This window comes from Rattus norvegicus, chromosome 2 (assembly GCF_036323735.1).
Source record: "Rattus norvegicus strain BN/NHsdMcwi chromosome 2, GRCr8, whole genome shotgun sequence".
Lineage (NCBI taxonomy): Eukaryota > Metazoa > Chordata > Mammalia > Rodentia > Muridae > Rattus > Rattus norvegicus.
In genome coordinates this window covers 31,136,652-31,155,231 of record NC_086020.1, presented here as the reverse complement: position 1 = coordinate 31,155,231, position 18,580 = coordinate 31,136,652, and the positions used below count along the sequence as shown (strand labels likewise).

General features: G+C 46.0%; 1 protein-coding gene across 5 annotated transcripts in view; it reads left to right on the top strand.

The window, feature by feature from the left end:
- The window catches only part of Arhgef28 (Rho guanine nucleotide exchange factor 28), a 296,466-nt gene that overhangs the window by 139,526 nt on the left and 138,360 nt on the right, over positions 1-18,580 (top strand). For all 5 annotated transcript variants that reach the window (XR_010063623.1, XR_010063622.1, XM_039102531.2 and 2 more), the window contains one exon: positions 5,364-5,430. Coding sequence is in view for 3 of the 5 variants with exons in the window: in XM_039102531.2 (XP_038958459.1) it covers positions 5,364-5,430 (67 nt within the window). In the remaining 2 variants the exon portion in view is untranslated. The remainder of the gene's footprint in view (positions 1-5,363; positions 5,431-18,580) is intronic.

The following is an 18,580-nucleotide window of genomic DNA, read 5'->3' as shown; positions in this document are numbered from 1 at the left end:
GCTAACACTTTCTTTTCCTAATGAAAACTTGAGGACATGGAGTTAGAGCCTAGGTTGGATCAGTGGAATGAAGACCAGCACAGAATTAGGCAGCACAGAGCCAGTGGTCCACACACAAGAACCAGTGGTCCACACACAAGAACCCAGTGGTTCACATACAGAGCCAGTGATCCACACACAGAGCCAGTGGTCCACACACAAGAACCAGTGGTCCACACACAAGTACCCAGTGGTTCACATACAGAGCCAGTGATCCACACACAGAGCCAGTGGTCCACACACAAGAACCAGTGGTCCACACACAAGAACCCAGTGGTTCACATACAGAACCAGTGGTCCACACACAGAGCCAGTGGTCCACATACAGAACTAGTGGTCCACACACAGAGCCAGTGGTCCACATACAGAACCAGTGGTCCATACACAGAGCCAGTAGTCCACATACAGAGCCAGTGGTCCATTCACAGAGCTAGTGGTACCTAGATTTTTGTTTCTCTTGCATTTATTTTGTTGGTTTTATTTTCTGAGACAAGGTCTTGCTGTGCTAACCTCGAACTTGCCATCTTTATATCTTTATAATTGAACTGCAAGCATGTACCTCCATACCGGGCTCCCACACGTGAACTCTAATATTCTAATGCACTCTTTGCACTCATTGATGGCATTCTAAGTCTTACCCAAAACACTGGGTAGCATCTATTTCTGGGCTTTTTGATGACTTAGGGGATTTAAACTTCTAACCTGTTTGTGTATGAAAAGGACAGGTGAGGATGTAGTCCCTCCATAAAGAGATTTTCTCCTTTCTGCCCTGGCCGTGGCGTGAGATTGCAAGGCTATTACAGTGCCTGTCTCAGGATTACAACGCTTCATCGCTCTTAGCAGTTCATAAACTCTCAACAGATACAAAGAATATTTACATTTGTTTTTCTTTTTCTTAAGCAAAATTGCTTTGAGTGGAGCTAGTTCAGTGTAGTGCCCAGTGCTCAGTGCCCCTCGGACTTACTTTAGAGACCCTGTATCCTCCTGTGTGTGGAGTATCTATTTGATAAGACACCGTTTTCCTCGGCTGTACAGCCTTTCAAACAGATTCCAGCCTCAACCCAGAGAAACCTGTGGTCTCTCCTAGCCCTTGGCTTCTATGTCTATGTTATATAATTAAACTACAAATACAATTAAAACGTTCCTATGTCAAGTAAATATTATCAGCGTATCCTGTGTGGAATTTCATCTAACTGAAATGAAACATGTTCTTCAGAGTCCGGTCTGACTGCCATTGAGCTTTAGGAAATTTTGTGTGAGGTTTTCTGGCATGAGTATTGTGCTTAGATATACACTAGTGAGGGCTTAGCCTCACTTCGTTTGTATTTCTCATCTCATTTTAATTGTTATTGAATGATACTAGAGTCTCCAGACATTCATGTGGCTTCTCGTAGTAGTAGGCTTCTCGTAGTCACCAAATGGTGACGAGTCCCCACCAGGCAGCTCCTGGGCACAAATTCTGTCCCCAGAAGCCCTAGGGGTAGAGCTTGGTAACACGCATGGCCCTGGGAGAGCTGTGCAGAGAACAGCATGGCACATGGTGGCTAAACTAGAAAGGATAGGACAGGCGCTGTGTCAGCAAACACACTGTGCACTTGAGTCCTTACAGAATCCTTCAGTTGGATCTGCTGAAGTTATACACATTGGAGATACTGACTTTGGGAAAGGCATGGGGTTAATAAAATGAAATGCCGTTAATATTTGATTTTGAGGAGGACCTCAAATTCAATTTGACATCCAAAGTCATTCACTCCAATTAACATGACAAATGATTGTATATGTTCTTGTTTAAAATTGGTCATGCTATAACATACGTGACTCTATGGTATTGTAAGTGTAAGCCAGACACAGACCATTCTTTTTAAAAAAACGTTTACTATTTTTACTTTCTGCATATGCATATGTTGCCTGCATGGATGTATATATGCTGCATGCGTGCCTGGGACACGTGGGATCAGAAGACAGCATTGGGTTTCGCAGAGCTAGACTTACAGGTGGTTGAGTTACCCTGTGGTTCCTGGGAACAGAACACTAGTCATTTGCAGTAGCAGCAAGTGCTCTTAACCACTGAGTGATATCTCAGCCCCAAGGGACAATTCTTATTTGGAATGTGTGTACTACACTTAGACAATGGTGGACAATAGTACCAATGCAATTACATACAGAATATGCTTACAGTATTTTTATGCTAAACTAAGAGTGATGACTAATAATTCTGTAATTCAAATGCTCCAGAGGCTAAGACATAAAGGTTCCATGTTTTAGGCCAGCATGGGCTACAGACTCAGATCTTGTTTCAAATCACAAGAAGGAAAGCGAAGGGAGGAGGGAGTGAAAAGAAAAAGAACTCAAGCTTTATTGGATCTGTACTGAAATCTGGTTTTGTATGACTATGGTCTGAGCGGCTTCTCTGTACACATGGAGACGCAGCGATACTCTATTCCCTCAAGGAGACATGTTCATTCTAGGTAGTCTGGGCGTGTCTCAGTTACCTACAGCTCTCTAGAGGTTAATCATGAAACCTGGTCAAGTCCTGAGCTTGTCTCTCAGCACCTTCAGAAGCCACATTTGCTCAGAGCTGTTACTGCTTCATGTTTTCCCGCTGTCACAGAGTTGATGGTGATAATACCGTGGCACTGTGCAATAAAGACTTGTCTTAGTCACCGTTCTATTGCTGGAAAAAGGCATCATGACCAAGGCAACTTAGGGAAGAAAGCATTTTAATTGGGCTCTTGCTTATAGTTTTAGAGAGTGAGCTCATGACAGTCATGGTGGATGCACAGCTCTGGGACAGTAGCTAAGAGCTTACTAAGATCCACAAGTGTGAGGCAGAGGAGAGAGAGAGAGAGAGAGAGAGAGAGAGAGAGAGAGAGAGAGAGAGAGAGAGAAATGGCATAGGCTATTAAAGGTATGTCACTGGGAGTGACACTCTAACAAAGCCACACCTCTTAATCCTTTCCAAACAGTTCCACAATTAGGGACCAAGCATTCAAACATATGAGCATATGGGGGTTATTCTCATTCAAACCACTACAATATTAAAAGTCAAACTTTTGCTGAATATCCAAACCTTAGTGACAAATGTTAAGGAATTTGGGCTGTCTAAGTGGCTCTGCACATAACAGCACTTACTGTCAAGCTTGAGTTCCATCTCCAGGGCACACGCAGTGGAAGGAGAGACTCTATTGCTACAAGTTGTTCTCTGTTGCACACACATAGCAGCACACACATTCCCCACACATAAACACACACATACACAAACAAACATAACTTAGTGAAGAATTTAAAAAGTAGCCTTTCTCTACATATGTGAATATAAATCTAATTATATATACATATTATATATACATATATATATATGAATATGATTAATTTGTTGTGTGGGTTGGGAATTGTACTCAGAGCCTTTCATAGATGCGGCCTGACCTGCAATAGGCGAGAACTTGTCTGCACATTTGATGTTTTTAAAATGGTCTCCTTTTAACAAAGCCTCGTCGTATTTACCGGTGGGCTGGTCAATTTGGTTCTAGAACCTAGACATCATAAACAAATCAACTAGGAAATTTAAGTTTTTAAATTCGTGTTCCAAAGTAGCCATCAAAATAAAATCTCATTTATAATAAAAAAGGTTAAGTGTTTAGTTTAATCAAAAACTGGTGTTGTCTGATGCCCTTTTCTCACACAGGCTTGGTAACTCCCTTCGGTAAAATACAGGGGTTCAAGGTCAAGGCTGTACCGGGGTAAACGTATAGCAGATGATTACCTTGGATCTTGATCTTGTATGATCACCCCTCTTCTATCTCCACTCCTCATGCTAGGCACACCTCCCGACCCCATTCCAGTTTGCTTTCTGATGCTGTGAAAAATATCACAACTAAAATCAACTTGGGGATCAAGGGGTTGGTTTGGCTAACACTTCCCGTGCCCACCTATCACACATCAGGACAAGAGCTCAAGGCAAAATCTTAGAGGCTGAAACATGGGGAGATGCTGCTTACGGGCGGGCTTGCTGCTCACTCTCCACTTTCTTATAAACAGTAGTTTTTAGATTGCTTGTTTTGTTTTATGTGCACCGCATTCACGTATGTGTGCCACATGTGTGCCTGATACCTGCAAGGGTCAGACGAGGTCATCAGAACCCTTGGAACTGGAGTCATGAATGATTGTACATGCAGGTGCTGGGAATTGAACCTAGGTCCTCTGGAAGGGCAGCAAGGGCTTCTAGCTGATGAACCATCTACCCTGATTCAGTTAGCCTTTTTATATAGCCCAGGCCTACCTGCTTAGGGACGGTGTTGCCTAGTGGGCTGGGCCCTCCCCCAATCAATCATCAATCAGGAGTCTCTTGCAGACATGGCCATAGGCCAATGTGATTAAGACAATTCTTCAACTAAGACGCCTTCTTCCCAGAAGACTCTAGGCTGTATCAAGTTGATAACATTTAACTAAGTCACACTTCCTTACTAGTACCCATTGTAGACTTAGTCTAGTCTTTTCCTAATATGTGGGGTCAAGAAGAGGGAAAAATATTCATAGAGAGCACAGGCAGGGGTAGCCCGTAGTGGATGTCTAGACACGCAGTGCCCACTGCCCCTTTGTGGTGTTGCATATTGGATAGATATTCTGAGCTTAGGATGCTCTGAGATAGTCAGTAAAATAGGCACTCCATTCACCGGCCTAATAGTATGCATGGCAGGAGTCAGCAGCTATGTTAGCTGTGTGATTTTTCCACCCAAGGGGCTGAAGGTTCATTGTAGAACCTATGTTGATACCATGTTTGGCCACTCAGCTGTTCAGCAAATAAACATATAATTCCTTATTTTTTTTCATATTTTTATGGGCTGAGGGAATCTCAAAAGGAAATCATTATGGTCACAAGAGGGTAGCTTTTTGCTGTGGCCTTGAGATGGCTCAGTAACTTGGATCCAGCCAGGGATAGCCTGTGCTAGCCTGCATACTTTTCTGACCTGTGGTCACTCTGGATGTGCCCTGACTGTGGTCCTGCATCCTCAACTGCTCCTCTCACATCACCTGTGTACCAGTGTGGACTGTAGAATACGCCAGAAGGACAGACATGGTGTTTCTGAGAAACTGCAGAAAAAGTGAGAGTTTGTGGCGGGGGGCGGGAGGGTGTTTGCCCCTGACCAGCTTCTTTTGTCATCCTGGGACCCTGGCTGTGAGTTCCTCTACCAGGGCTTATCTTACCCTACTTGGTGCTGCCTTGTCAGCTCTCCCGGTTCTAAGGTCTGTGATGGTTTTCCCTTTCTTTTACATATCTGAGGCCCAAAGTGCTTTTCAACAATTTTTCCCACTTTATCCTGTAGGCTCTTGATCAAGAAGCCAAGACAGAGAGAGCAACCATGCCTTCTGGAGCTGCGGAAACTGAAGAAGGTAATGCCTGTTCCTACCCCATGTAGGGAAGCCAGAAAAGGCAGGGTTACTAACCAGCCTGTTGACGTGTATAGCGGAGAGCATAGCAGGAAATAAGGGGTAGAGAGGTAAGCTCTGGGGTTGTACGGTCTACGCATCTTACTCAGCTAGCATTTACACGATGCCATTTTGCCATTTGCTAGCTCTGGAGCAGGTCCTCGTGGTCCAGATCTTCAGAGCTGTCTCAGCACAGCCTTTATTGGTGTCTCTCCAATGCCCCAAGTTTCCTTCTTCCAAAGTCAGCACGACAACCTCTCCGCTCAGTCAAGTTTTATAGAACTCCTCCCTTGGGCTCCGATGGTGGAGCTTCCAAAGGCAAGACATGTCTTCGTTGTCAGGAGGAGTGGACGGTCCTGCTAGCATTTAGAGATGAGGCGTGATGTGTCAGGGGTGTTTGCTGGGGTCCAGAATGGCCCTGAGAACCTTGGTCCTACAGAGCCGACACCAAGGTTGAATGCAGCCCTGCTAACGGTGGGGGTTCCCACGGCGGGATTTTTTTTTTATAATACAGTTATTATCCTACTCCACATAAGGCACAAGGAACCACTCAGCCACTCTTTTCCAGAGCACTCAGCTTGCCAGAAGGAACACCATTTGCTCCTAATTCTATTCAGCATGGCTGGGCGTTTCTTTGACTATTGTGGTGGTGGTGGGGGGGGGGGAGTGTTACAGAAGCCTTGCTGCAGTTCACACATTTTCCCTATGCAAATAATTCCAACTGTAAGTTGAATACTAAGCATATTTTTTATTGTAGGAAACATTCTTACTTGGATTTTTTTTTTGCATATTACTGTGCTTCTCGTGTGAAATAGAATCTTAACTTCCCTCTAAATCCAGGCATTAACACAAATCTTATCATCATGTACACACAGAACCACTGGGTGCCTCATTTCTGTAACTTGAGTTTTTATTGGGCGGAGTGGGGAGGCCAGTCCTTCTCGGCCGAGGCCTTCCTCATGGCACATAGTTCAGCTCCTGCTACTTCCTCTTGATGTGGATGTGCGTGCCCACCCTGTTCCTATGAAGCTGAGCACAGCCGTCCTTGGACACCTTGAGCAGCAGCCCCATGGCACACTTCTCATAGGGCAGGAAGCCCTAGACCTCCTGGATCAAGTCCCCCTAGGGATTGACATGGTTGGTGAGGTGTTCCCCTCAGCCTCTTCTTGATGTTCTTTGTCAGCAAGTGGTCCCCGTTGAGGCGCATGGCCGTGAAGTAATGCAGGGCCATAGCTGCTGTTTTCCAGTGACGCAGGAAAGCACTGTTAATGTTGAAGTACAGCTAGGGTTATCATATCGACATTATTTATTTTGAAATTATATGTAGATGTAAATGAATATTCCCATGGCCGTGGAGCAGAATCAATTCATCTGCTTGGTTTGGGGCTGATGGTGGGACTTCACGAAGTATCAGAGACCGTGAAGGGATGCCAGCCTGATGAGGCTGAGATGCTGGGGTCAGGGACAGCCTTGGGCTGGTCCTTTGTTTCTCTGCCCTGAGTGTTAACAGCTGGTTAGGACTTTGATTCTGCATTTAATTAGCAGCTCAGGGTAGCTGCATTCCAAGTATTTGACAGCTAGTGTGAAATTAGGTCCTTCTCCTCTGCGTTGGCTGAAAGGAAGCCTTGGAGAAAGAACATTTGTGAGGAGTTGCTGGGGTCTGTGTATCATCCAAGCACACTGTACCTGCTCCTGGGTTAAGCCTGAGCAATTGAGCTTCCTGTCCCTGCTGCTTCTTGGGGCTGGGCTGGGGGCAGGAATTGCCTTGGCTGTGTTCTGTGACCACTGCTCTGACTGCCCAAGGAGGTAGTCTAGGTAATATGTTTTCTCTTTGAAGATCGTATAAGAAACTTCTTTCTGGTCTTGGGTCAGGAATGCTGGCTTTTCCTAAGCACTTGGCCCATTTTTTTTTAAAAAAACTGCTGTAACTGTAGCTGATCAGGTTTCCTACTTGGCTGACAGACATACCCAGAGGAAAGCTTTTGACCTGCCAGTTCTGAGAGCTCTACCTCTTCATATCACCTCTAGTTAGTTCTTACGCTCTATCCCTTTTAAAAGTCGATCTCTGAAGTTTTATAGGGATTACCTCATGCATCTTTCTTCCCTTATTGTCTGCCTTCAAACTGAGAACAAAAATGAAGTCTAAATAAATACTGGATTGTGGAGTTCTTGAGCCGAGAAGGCTGGCGGTTGTGGCTGGACAGGAAAACAAGCTCACCAGGCAGAGTATAGCAAGTGAGCCATTTGAAAAATTGTTTCAAGCATGCTGTAGCCTGTGACAGTGGCAGAGTCAAGGCAAGCCTCATGGAAAATATGGAGGTGGGATCTAAGGGAGAGAAGGGAATCCCAGAGACTGGAGATGAATGAGAGAGAATATCGGTCATTTCCTGTCTGCACGCCCATGTGTGGTAGTAGAAATACCAAGAACACAGACTTCAGGGTAGCCAGATTGGCAGGGATTTTAGAAGATCTGGGAGAGGGCACGGGAGCTTTTCCCTGAGAATTCTGGGAGCTCTAAATGGAAGCCAGGGGACTGGTCAGAGGGCTTCAGAAGGGCTATAACTTGATGAGGTAAGTCCAAGGGGGAGGTAGGGAATAGATGGATGTTGTCTAGGGCGAAGTGGGGCTAAAGGAGTATTGTCTTAGATGAGGTGGGAATAGATGGCTGTTGTGGGAAAAGAGATGAGTGTTGTGGGAAAAAAGGACAGTTTTTCTGTGACTGGGGTGTTTCTGGGTGGGCTACACGGCGGGACTATGACATACAATGTACTCAGTTTAGACAGGATGAATTTGATGGGCCTGTGGGACAACCAAGTGAACAGGACTAAAGATAGCAAACCCAAAGAGTTTGGCAAGAACCCCAAGTCTGCTAGATCCACGTAACTAAGGGGCAAATTTTGTAGACCTTCTAGATGACCTGTTGAAGGAATGTTAGGAGCTGGTTGCACCTCCCAGAAGAGGGCAGTGTTGGACTCACGTGAAGGAACTTGGGTTTCTTCCTTTCCAATGCCTACCACGACTCAACCGGAAGGAAGGGAATCCTGAAGGTAAAAGTGGCCTTTTCAAATTTCTTCTCTCTTTTCCCACATAGAAGGTTTAATGAGAGAAGAAGAATAGAAGAGGAGAGGAATAAAGGCCAGCCATGAGCAGGTGGAGGGAACGGGGTAGGGTGGAGAGAGAAGAGGAAGAGGAAGAGGGCACGAGACCAGAGAAGAGTAAGAGCTAAGAACAGGACCCTTTTATTTCTTCTTAATGCTTTGTGCATTAGATATTAGACAGATTGTGCTTCTTTCCTCCTGCTGTGGTAATAAGTCGGGGAGGAAATTTTAAACTGATGTTTGTGGCTGTCATAGAGTAAGGAACTGTAACTTTAGCCTGGAATTCAATTTGCTGTCTTTGTGAGTGTGATAAATTATTTATCATCATCATCATCATCATCATCATCATCATCACTATTACTATTATTGTGAACCAATTATGGTTTTATAATTTCATGATTGCTATTGTGCCTGAAGAATAACTGGGAAGTTATTCTGAACAAATAAAATGACCCTGTCCAGTCACTATCCTGCCGCTGAGAAGAGACACCGTGAGCAAGGCAACTCTCATAAAAGAAAACATGTAATTGGGAACTTGCTTATAGTTTTAGAGGGTTAGTCCATTATGGTGTGGAGCGTGGTGGCACCCATGGTGCTAGAGCAGTAGCTGAGAGCTACGTACTGGTGGGGGTGGGCAGAAGGGAGGGAGAGAGAGAAAGATAGACAGAGATGGACATACTGGGCCTGGCCTGGGCTTTGAACACCACCAATCCCACCCCCAACCCCAGTGACACACCTCCAAGAAGACCACAGGGTCCAATCCTTCTAATCCTTTCACTCCCTGGTGACTATGCACTCAAATACACGAGCCTATTAAGGCCATTCTCATTCAATCCATCACAGGCCCCAAATCACTGAAAAAGAATTAAGCTTCATTTTCTCACTTGCCTTCTTAGTCTTTCTTACTCAGTGAAGAAGGGTCAGGAGAGATGAGAGATGTGGAATGGCATCACTCTCCAGAGTACCTTCCTCCGACCACTTCCTAAGGATCTTTCATTGATCAGCTATATTGAACAAGGGCAACTCTCATAAAATAAAACATGTAATTGGGAACTTGCTTACAGTTTTAGGGGGTTAGTCCATTATGGTGTGGAGCGTGGTGGCACCCATGGTGCCTTACGATTTTTCTTTTGTTTTATTTTCCTAATCCCTTGAGACAAGATCTCATGTCAGACCAGGCTGACCTTGAACTTGTTATGTAGCCAAGAGTGACTTTAAATGGCTTAGTCTCCACCCTCTACCTGCCAAGCACGAGATTACAGGTATGCACCTCCATGCCTGCTTTATACCCTAGGATTTTCTGAAGAGCAATGCCCTGACCTTGTCTTGGAAGATGCTCTGAAAAGTATGGCTTCTTTCACCAGTATTACTTAGAAAACATTCTGCATGAAACCTTAGAGACCCAGATGCATTTGATGTGCATTTGTTACAGATTCTAGTAAGTCAGGAATCAGGAACATGTGTAGCCCTTGTTCAACTTAGCTGATCAATGAAAGATCCTTAGGAAGTGGTCAGAGGAAGGCACTCTGGAGCATGATGCCATTCCACATCTCTCATCTCTCCTGACCCTTCTTCACAGGCCTCATTTTTTCCCACCACCACCACCGGGTTTCTCAGGATCTATCTGCACAGTGGCTTTCTCTGCAAATGGTCTTGGGAGACGTCTTTGAAACTACTCACGGTCACCTTGTGTGTGTGAAGCCATCTGTACCTCCTGATACTCTATCAAAATTCCCTTTATATTCTTGTGCTTTTGAGACCCAGACCTTCCCCTATAGGAGGCCACTTGGCCTCTCTGTCTCCTGAGTTCTGAGATTAAAGTTGTGGGCCACCACACTTGGTTCCCACAGCTCTTGGTTCTGTTAGAGGCACTGCATACTTACAGCTTATTGGTCAAAACACGAGCTGAGAACCATTGCACTCCCAGGAACCACTGTTCAAATCCAGGTTGTCGCTGCCTCCTCCTCCTTCCTCCTTCTTCCTCCTCCCCTTCTCCTCTTCCTCCTCCTCCTTCCTCCTTCCTCCTCCTCCCCTTCTCCTCTTCCTCCTCCTCCTTCCTCTTCCTCCTTCTCCTTCCTTCTTCCTCCTCCTCCTTCCTCCTCCTCCCCTTCTTCTCTTCCTCCTCCTCCTTCCTCTTCCTCCTCCTCCTCCTTCCTCCTCCTCCCCTTCTCTTCCTCCTCCTCCTCCTTTCTCCTCCTCCCCTTCTCCTCTTCCTCCTCCTCCTTCCTCTTCCTCCTCCTTCCTCCTTCTTCCTCCCCTTCTCCTCTTCCTCCTCCTACTTCCTCCTTCCTCCTCCCCTTCTCCTCTTCCTCCTCCTTCCTCCTCCCCCTCCCTCCTCCTCCCCTTCTCCTCTTCCTCCTCCTCCTCTTCCTCCTCTTCTTTGTCTTCTTCCTACTCTTCCTCCTCCTCCTTCTTTCTCTTCTTTTTAGTATTTTTATTACCATATATTAATTACACAAATGAGTAGATTTGATTATTGTACATGTAAATCACATAGTTTGTTCCATTTAAAAATTCCTTTGTAGCTAGGGTAAGCCATCTGTGTGATATGCTGTCTCAGCTTTTGTATCACTTGTCTGTGACTTTGTTATAATAGCTTCTCCCTTCAGTATTGACCTCCATATTTTCCTTAACAAGGAAACAGGGAATGGGGATTGGAACTTGTGTTCCAACAGGGCAAGACCATTTCCCTTGGGGCTGGGCAGGCTCAGTTGTTGGCCTGTGTGGATCTGATGGGAGAGGCCAAGAACCCAGCCCAAGACACTGCCTGAGCAGGCAGCATGAGCCCTGTGGCTTCTCGTCTTGCATGGTCTGTAGTTGTGTGTTTTGTGCCTGCTCTGTACTGTGCACTATTGCAGGCCTGGAGATTCAGCAGTGACCAAAAGCAAGCAATGAGGGAGCTCTGATCGTTCCTCTCAGTAATTTCTTCCCACACTTCTGAGGACTTACTGTATGCCAGGCCCTGTTGTAGGCACCGAGCATGTGCATGGGAACTGAAGGAAGCTGTGTGTACTTGCAGAGTATCCACACCAGTGGTCCTGGGGAAGGGGCATTTCTGAGCGTTAAGAGTTGACTTTTCCTTGTGATCAAATCTCAACAGAGATTTGGCTTCAATAGCACATCTTGTCCAGGCAGTCAGAAGTCAGTCAGTTATCCATCATTTTCCCCTTTGCACTGCGATGTCCCAGCCCCTCCCAGACAAGAGAGTCTATTTATCACTCGCTCACCCTGCTGGTCTAGAATCTTCTCTGGTGTTTGTGTGATGGAAAAAGTCTAACATCGGGATCATCGCCTGGAAAGGGTAATCTCAGCTTTTGTCACGGGGACGTCATGGCTTACAGGCTCAGACTCGTCTTGGTGACACACGCTGCCGACGGCTCAGAGCTCAGCTCCGCCATGGATGCCTTTTCAGCATTATGAAAGCTACTCAGCCCTGTTTGCCTTCCTGGCAATGGCCGAGGAGGGTGGAGGAGAGTGAGCCTGTATAGTTGTGGCCCAGGGCCTGATGCCTGGATCTAAGTGTAGGTAAAGTAGTTGCAGCCTATAGCGTAGGTAGGGATTTAAGTATACATCATGAGGTACCAGGGCACACCATGTGTGTCTCAGTGACTGGAAGTGAGTGGACTTTTGCTCAAATGTTGTTCATGTAGTTTGTGGAGGGTGGGTGGGCTGGTTTCCACATTTAAATGCTCCCTGTGAGTCAGTGTTGGTAGGGCAAGAGGTTTGTTATCCGCACAGAGTAACTTGGAGCTTTTTAGAATGGTTGCATGCAGTTGATGCAAGTGTACCAAGATGTGAGTCGGTTAAGCTGGGGGTGCCGAGAGATGAGATGTTGGGGACTGAGGGTATCTATTGTCAAGAAAGCTGTCTTCTGAGATGATGCTTCAGTCAGAGATGAAACCACCTCCTCCCCTAGTTGGGAGTACCTAAGGCCTCATGAGTGTCGTTCACTAGGAAGTTGGGGGAAGATAAACAGTGGAACATGCCTTTAGTCCCTGTACTTGGGAGGCAGAAGCAGGGAGATCTTTGTTAGTTTGAGGACAACCTGGTCTGCAGAGTCAGGGCTGTAAAGAGAAACTGTGTCCTGAAAAAACTAAAAAGAAGAAGAGGAGGAGGAGGAGGAAGAAGAGGAGGAAGAGGAAGAAGAGGAAGAGAAAGAAAAGAAATAAGAGGAGAAGGGGAGGTAGAAGGAAGAGGAGAAGATAGAGGAGGAAGAAGAGGAGGAATAGGGGGAGAAAGAAGTGGAGGAGTAGGAGTAGAAAAATGGTTACTGGAGGCTGAGAAGGTGGGGGAGGGTGGAGGTATTATGGGGAATTTGGATGACAAGTGCCAACATCCTGGCATGTGAAAGGAACATATTGTTCTGTAGATATTTTAAGAACTAGAACAGAGGCATTTAGAGGCTCTGAAATCTCAGGCTTGGTAGAAATGCACATTTCTCTGATATATTCTACACGTGTAAATACGTATAAGCCAGTGTCAATTAAGATAATTTGTTAGTCCCTTGAGAGTTTCATACAACTCGTTTTAATCATATTCACTCCACCTCCCCAACTCTTCTCAGATTTAATCCTCTCTCTACCTTTCTAACTTTGTTTCCTAATTTTTTTTATCCTTCAAGACTAATTTGTGCTGCCCAATTATTGTTAGAATGGTCAACTAACCAGAGGCTATATTCTTTTTTTTTTTTTTTTATTAACTTGAGTATTTCTTATTTACATTTCGAGTGTTATTCCCTTTCCAGGTTTCCGGGCAATCATCCCCCTAATCCCTCCCCCTCCCCTTCTTTATGGGTGTTCCCCTCCCCATCCTCCCCCCATTGCCGCCCTCCCCCCAACAATCTAGTTCACTGGGGGTTCAGTCTTAGCAGGACCCAGGGCTTCCCCTTCCACTGGTGCTCTTACTAGGATATTCAATGCTACCTATGAGGTCAGAGTCCAGGGTCAGTCCATGTATAGTCTTTAGGTAGTGGCTTAGTCCCTGGAAGCTCTGGTTGCTTGGCATTGTTGTTCATAAGGGGTCTCGAGCTCCTTCAAGCTCTTCGAGTTCTTTCTCTGATTCCTTCAATGGGGGTCCCGTTCTCAGTTCAGTGGTTTGCTGCTGGCATTCGCAGAGGCTATATTCTTAAAACTAACTCTCCTCTCCTCTCTTCCTCCCTTCCTCCCCTCCTCCCCTCCTCCCTTCCTCCCTTCCTCCCCTCCTCCCTTCTTCCCCTCCTCCCCTCTCCCCTCTCTCCTCCCCATTCCTCCCTCCCCTCTCCCCCCTCCCAGCCCAGCACCTAACAATTGCTAATAGCTCCACAGTTAGGGACTGGATTGTGTGCCTGATACCTGACTCCATACTGGGATTTTGTCTGGTGCTTGATGTCCCAACCACTGTGAGTTCATACGCATCGTGTCTTGCTGTGTCCAGAAGACATTTCCTTGTAGTCATCCACCATATCTGTTATACTCTTTCTGCCTCCTCTCCCTCAATGGTCCTTAGGGTTTGGGAGGGATACCTGTGGTGTGTTTATCTGTTATGGGCAAAGCATTCTGCAGTCTCTAATTCTCTGCCTCTTGGCCAAGCGTGGATGAGGGTGTTAGTTGTCATCTAGTGCAAACAGATGCTCCTCATGAGAGTTTCGAAATGTATTGATCTGTAGGTAAAATGACAGACACTGGCATGGCTGTGGGGAGAGGGCAGCACATATTCACTGGGGAGTGGCACAAACTGGTGCAGCCAGCATAAAAGAAGTGTGGAGATTCCTTTAAAAAAATGACGTTTAAAAGTGACAAAAGGGCTGCAGAAAATGTTTCTCTAAGCCAGAATGTGGTTTGCTGTTAATTCTTTCATCCTACTGGGAAGCCCAGTCTTTTCTGTTTGTTTGTTTGTTTGTTTGTTTAGAGATTTAGCTCCTGACTCCATTTTCCCTAAGGGGAAATTACTTTCCTCCTCAAAGGTCCACAGATAAAGACAGGGTGTCAGTCTGGGAGCATGCTCACTATTAGAACAAGTCTAGCTTTTCCCCATACCTAAAGGAAAAGTCTCACTGTCCATTGTATCTCGGAATTCAAGGGTGGTGGTTTAAGCTGGAGGGAGCTTTACTGAGCGTCTGGTTAGACCACCTTCTGTAGCTCACGGGGCAGCCTGGCCTCCCTACCATGGTTTCCCTCTTAATTGAGTGTCTTTCTTCTAAATGGGTCAAACTAGCAGGATCGGGACAAGTGTAGAAGTTAGCTAAGGACTAATAGATTCGGACAGCTTATTCTAAAAATCTAGGCCTGTAAATGACATTTTTATATTCTAACTAGCTCGTATAAAAGACACACAACCCTGATGTTTTATTTACTGCCTAGAGTGCGCAGGTTTTGAGCTATTCTAATTTGCATCCCAGCTGAATGTTCCTCATTACCTCCTGTTTCTCCTGGTCATTTGCTCATGGTCTATCTCCTCTCACGCTAGCCTCCTCTTCTCCCCTGTGTCCTTCCTCCTTCCCTGGTCTCTCCTGAGACCCCTCACTTTATCCTCTAGTCCTGTCTTTCCTTTTCTATGGCCCAGTCACAGGCTTTAGCCTTTTATTGATCAATTAATCTAGGGAAAAAGTTTGCACAACAAAAGCTGGTACACGTGAGAATCCTTCCATCTCAGGGCAACCAGATCATTGGGTACAGAATTTGGCATTTGCATATGTAGCAACACCAGACCAACCCCAGGATAGCCCAAGAATTCCTTTCTTGAAGTAGACTCTAGGTGAAGTCAGGGAACATAAAAGCAGTTATAAACTAAAGTTACATTTTGATTTATCTTTTTGAAAAATGGCTTATGGGCTAAAGAGATAGCTCAGTGTTTAAGGGCACTGGCTGCTCTTCCAGAGGTCCCGAGTTCGATTCCCAGCAACCAAAGGGTGGCTCACAACCATCTGTAATGGGATCCAATGACCTCTTCTGGTGTGTCTGAAGATAGCTACAGTGTACTCACATACATAAAATAAATAAATCTTTTTTTTTTTTAAAAAAGATGACTTACTTTACCTTATTTAAGTAGTTGATTAAAATAGGAAAAAGATGCCCTAATTTCATTTTGAAATATAAATGGCTTTTAAAAAGCCTGTGCTTATTGGCGATTGGTGATTTGATTGCAACCAAATTTTGAGGCTGAGGTTCTCTCCCTCAACCCATGTTTGAATTGTTCACTCTTGAGAGCCCAAGGTAAGAATGTATATGAATATAAAAGTTCAAAAGACAAATTAAACAGAATCATCATGTGACATACTCAAGAGCTGAGAGGGCAAATATCCGCACATACTTTGTACACTATTTTACCTAATAACTAAGTTTAAAATAAAAATTAAAAACTGTCCATTCTATACGAATATCAGCTGCTTCGTTAATTTCTACCAGGTAAGTTTTCCTGAAGATCAGAGCATCGAATATTTTCAAAATAGTTTCAAATGTTTCCCTAAATATTTTCAGAGTGCCGGTCAGTTTTGAAGCTAAACTCAGAAGCACCTTTGGAGAGGAGGGCTGTTCATGGCATCCATTAGCATTCAAACTTTTTTCTTCAGAGCCTGCCCCACATGTGGCCCATACATATACAGCCACCCAATTAGACAAGATGGATGAAGCAAAGAAGTGCAGGCCGACAGGAGCTGGATGTAGATCTCTCCTGAGAGACACAGCCAGAATACAGCAAATACAGAGGTGAATGCCAGCAGCAAACCACTGAACTGAGAATAGGACCCCCGTTGAAGGAATCAGAGAAAGAACTGGAAGAGCTTGAAGGGGCTCGAGACCCCTTATGAACAATAATGCCAAGCAACTAGAGCTTCCAGGGACTAAGCCACTACCTAAAGACTATACATGGACTGACCCTGGACTCTGACCTCATAGGTAGCAATGAATATCCTAGTAAGAGCACCAGTGGAAGGGGAAGCCCTGGGTCCTGCTAAGACTGAACCCCCAGTGAACGTGATTGTTGAGGGGAGGGCAGCAATGGGGGGAGGGTGGGGGGGGGAACACCCATAAAGAAGGGGAAGGGGAATAAAAAAAACTTTTTTCTTCATGCGGTGGCCTTTAAAGTTGAGTCAAGGAGGTGACTTGGTGGGTAAACTCGGTGCTTCCTAAGTGTGGGAACCAGAATCTAGATCCCCAGAACCAACATTAAAAGTGGGGCCAGTGTGGAGGCTTACCTGCAACCCAGCGCTTGTGAGGTAGAGACAGGGGCTCTGGCTAGCGAGAGTCTCTTAACAGCCAGCTCTGGGTTCAGTGAGAGATCCTGACTCAGTAAACAAAGTGCACAGTGACAGACACCTATGTCAGCCTCTGCCACACACAGGGCCATGCACTTGGGAACATACATGGACATTCACGTACATAGAGCACACACACGCACATATATGCAAAAGTAAAAAGTAGACATTAAAAAATCTCATGCATTTTTGGCTGGGTTTTAGGTGAGATGTGTTCATAGCCAGAACACTTCCTTAAATGTTTGAACCTGCCCCTCCACACTCAATACTTTAGAAATATGGGGGCTGCATTTATGCCTGCTGGTTTAAATTCTTCCATATTTCATATATAGCCTTTTTTTGGTGGCAGATCATCCGGTTTTATTACACTCAAGCACAGATAATTTGGAATATCTATATTAAGAATAATTGTGTAGTTGAGTTTTCTTTTTTTTCATTTAAAAATTTGGAGTTGTAGATTGTCGTGAGGTGATTGAGGTGGGTCTGGGGAATTGAACTCAGGTACTCTGGAAGATCAAGCATTCATCACACTGAACCAACTCTCCATTACCCCTAAAATAAATATTATAACCAATAAAAACAAGTGATGCCTGGCTATGGACAAAGAGAGACCTTGTTGGTGGTGTTATTTTCCCATCAGTCAGGGGCTGAGAAGATGGCAGTCCTTTGTTCCTTTGTTCATCCTAGTTTGATGCCCGGCTGGGTGGCCAAAGCTGTCTTATACCCAGGCCTCATAAAAGTCAAGTCAGATCAGATCGAGGCACCACAGTGCAGGAGGAGGAAGCCAGAAAGCTTTGAACCACCGTTGCCATCCACAGACCTTCCCTCCAGCACACGGGACAAGTGGGCCATAGACACCCTTACTGCCACCCCATGCAGCATGATGGAGGAGGTCACCCAGGGGCTGCCAGCTGTGTGGCCAGCCTGCAGTGAGAGCCACCTCAGTGTGCAAGGATGTGGTTGTTAGGTGGGAGAGAAGGAGAAGAGGAGCAGCTTGAGCATTATGAGGAGGGATGGGACTGGAGACTCCGGGGGTGGGGAGGAAGAGTCAGCTGAGTGGCTACCTGAGGCCATGGTGAGGTCCCAGCCTGAGCTGCCACTAAGGGTCATGTCTGAACCTGTAGCCACATAGCGATGGGTCCATATCAGTGTTCACGGTTCATGTTACCATCTGAGAACATGGGGATGTCCCTCGTTGGGGCAGCCATCAGGGACCATGTGGATGTCCAGGCTTGTGTATAACTGGTCCCTCCCCTCCCTGAATGGAGTGCTCTGGAGAACTGTACCCTTCTCTTGCCAGCACAGTGGAGCTGGCCCTGGCTGCTAGGGTATGGGTGAGCCTGCCCCAAGGGTGTGAGTATGGGAGAGCTGGCCCCACCACTCCCCTACCTAGGATAGGCATGGGTGTAGAGGTGATGCTCCTACCTCCTGCCACTCACCATCTTCCGCAGCCAGAAAATCTGCCCACCTGTTCATGAGCTGGGATTATGACCTAGTTCTGCCCCCTCGCTGGGTGTAAAACTTGGGAGAGCAGACCTTGCACCTCGCCTGGGTAACACAGTGGAACTGGCTTTGGTGGCAAAGGCAGGAGTGAGCCAGCTCTGAGCTCGTGAGAGTGGGAGAGAGAGCTGACCCGACTGCTCACAGTGTGCAGGGTTTGAGAGAGTGGGGCCCTGCACCTTGATAGGGCAGCACCGTGGAGATGGCTCTGGAGGTGTGGATAAGGGAGAGCCGGTGGGCTGGCCAGCTCATCCGCCACCGGGCCCAGATTCAGGGCTCTGAATTG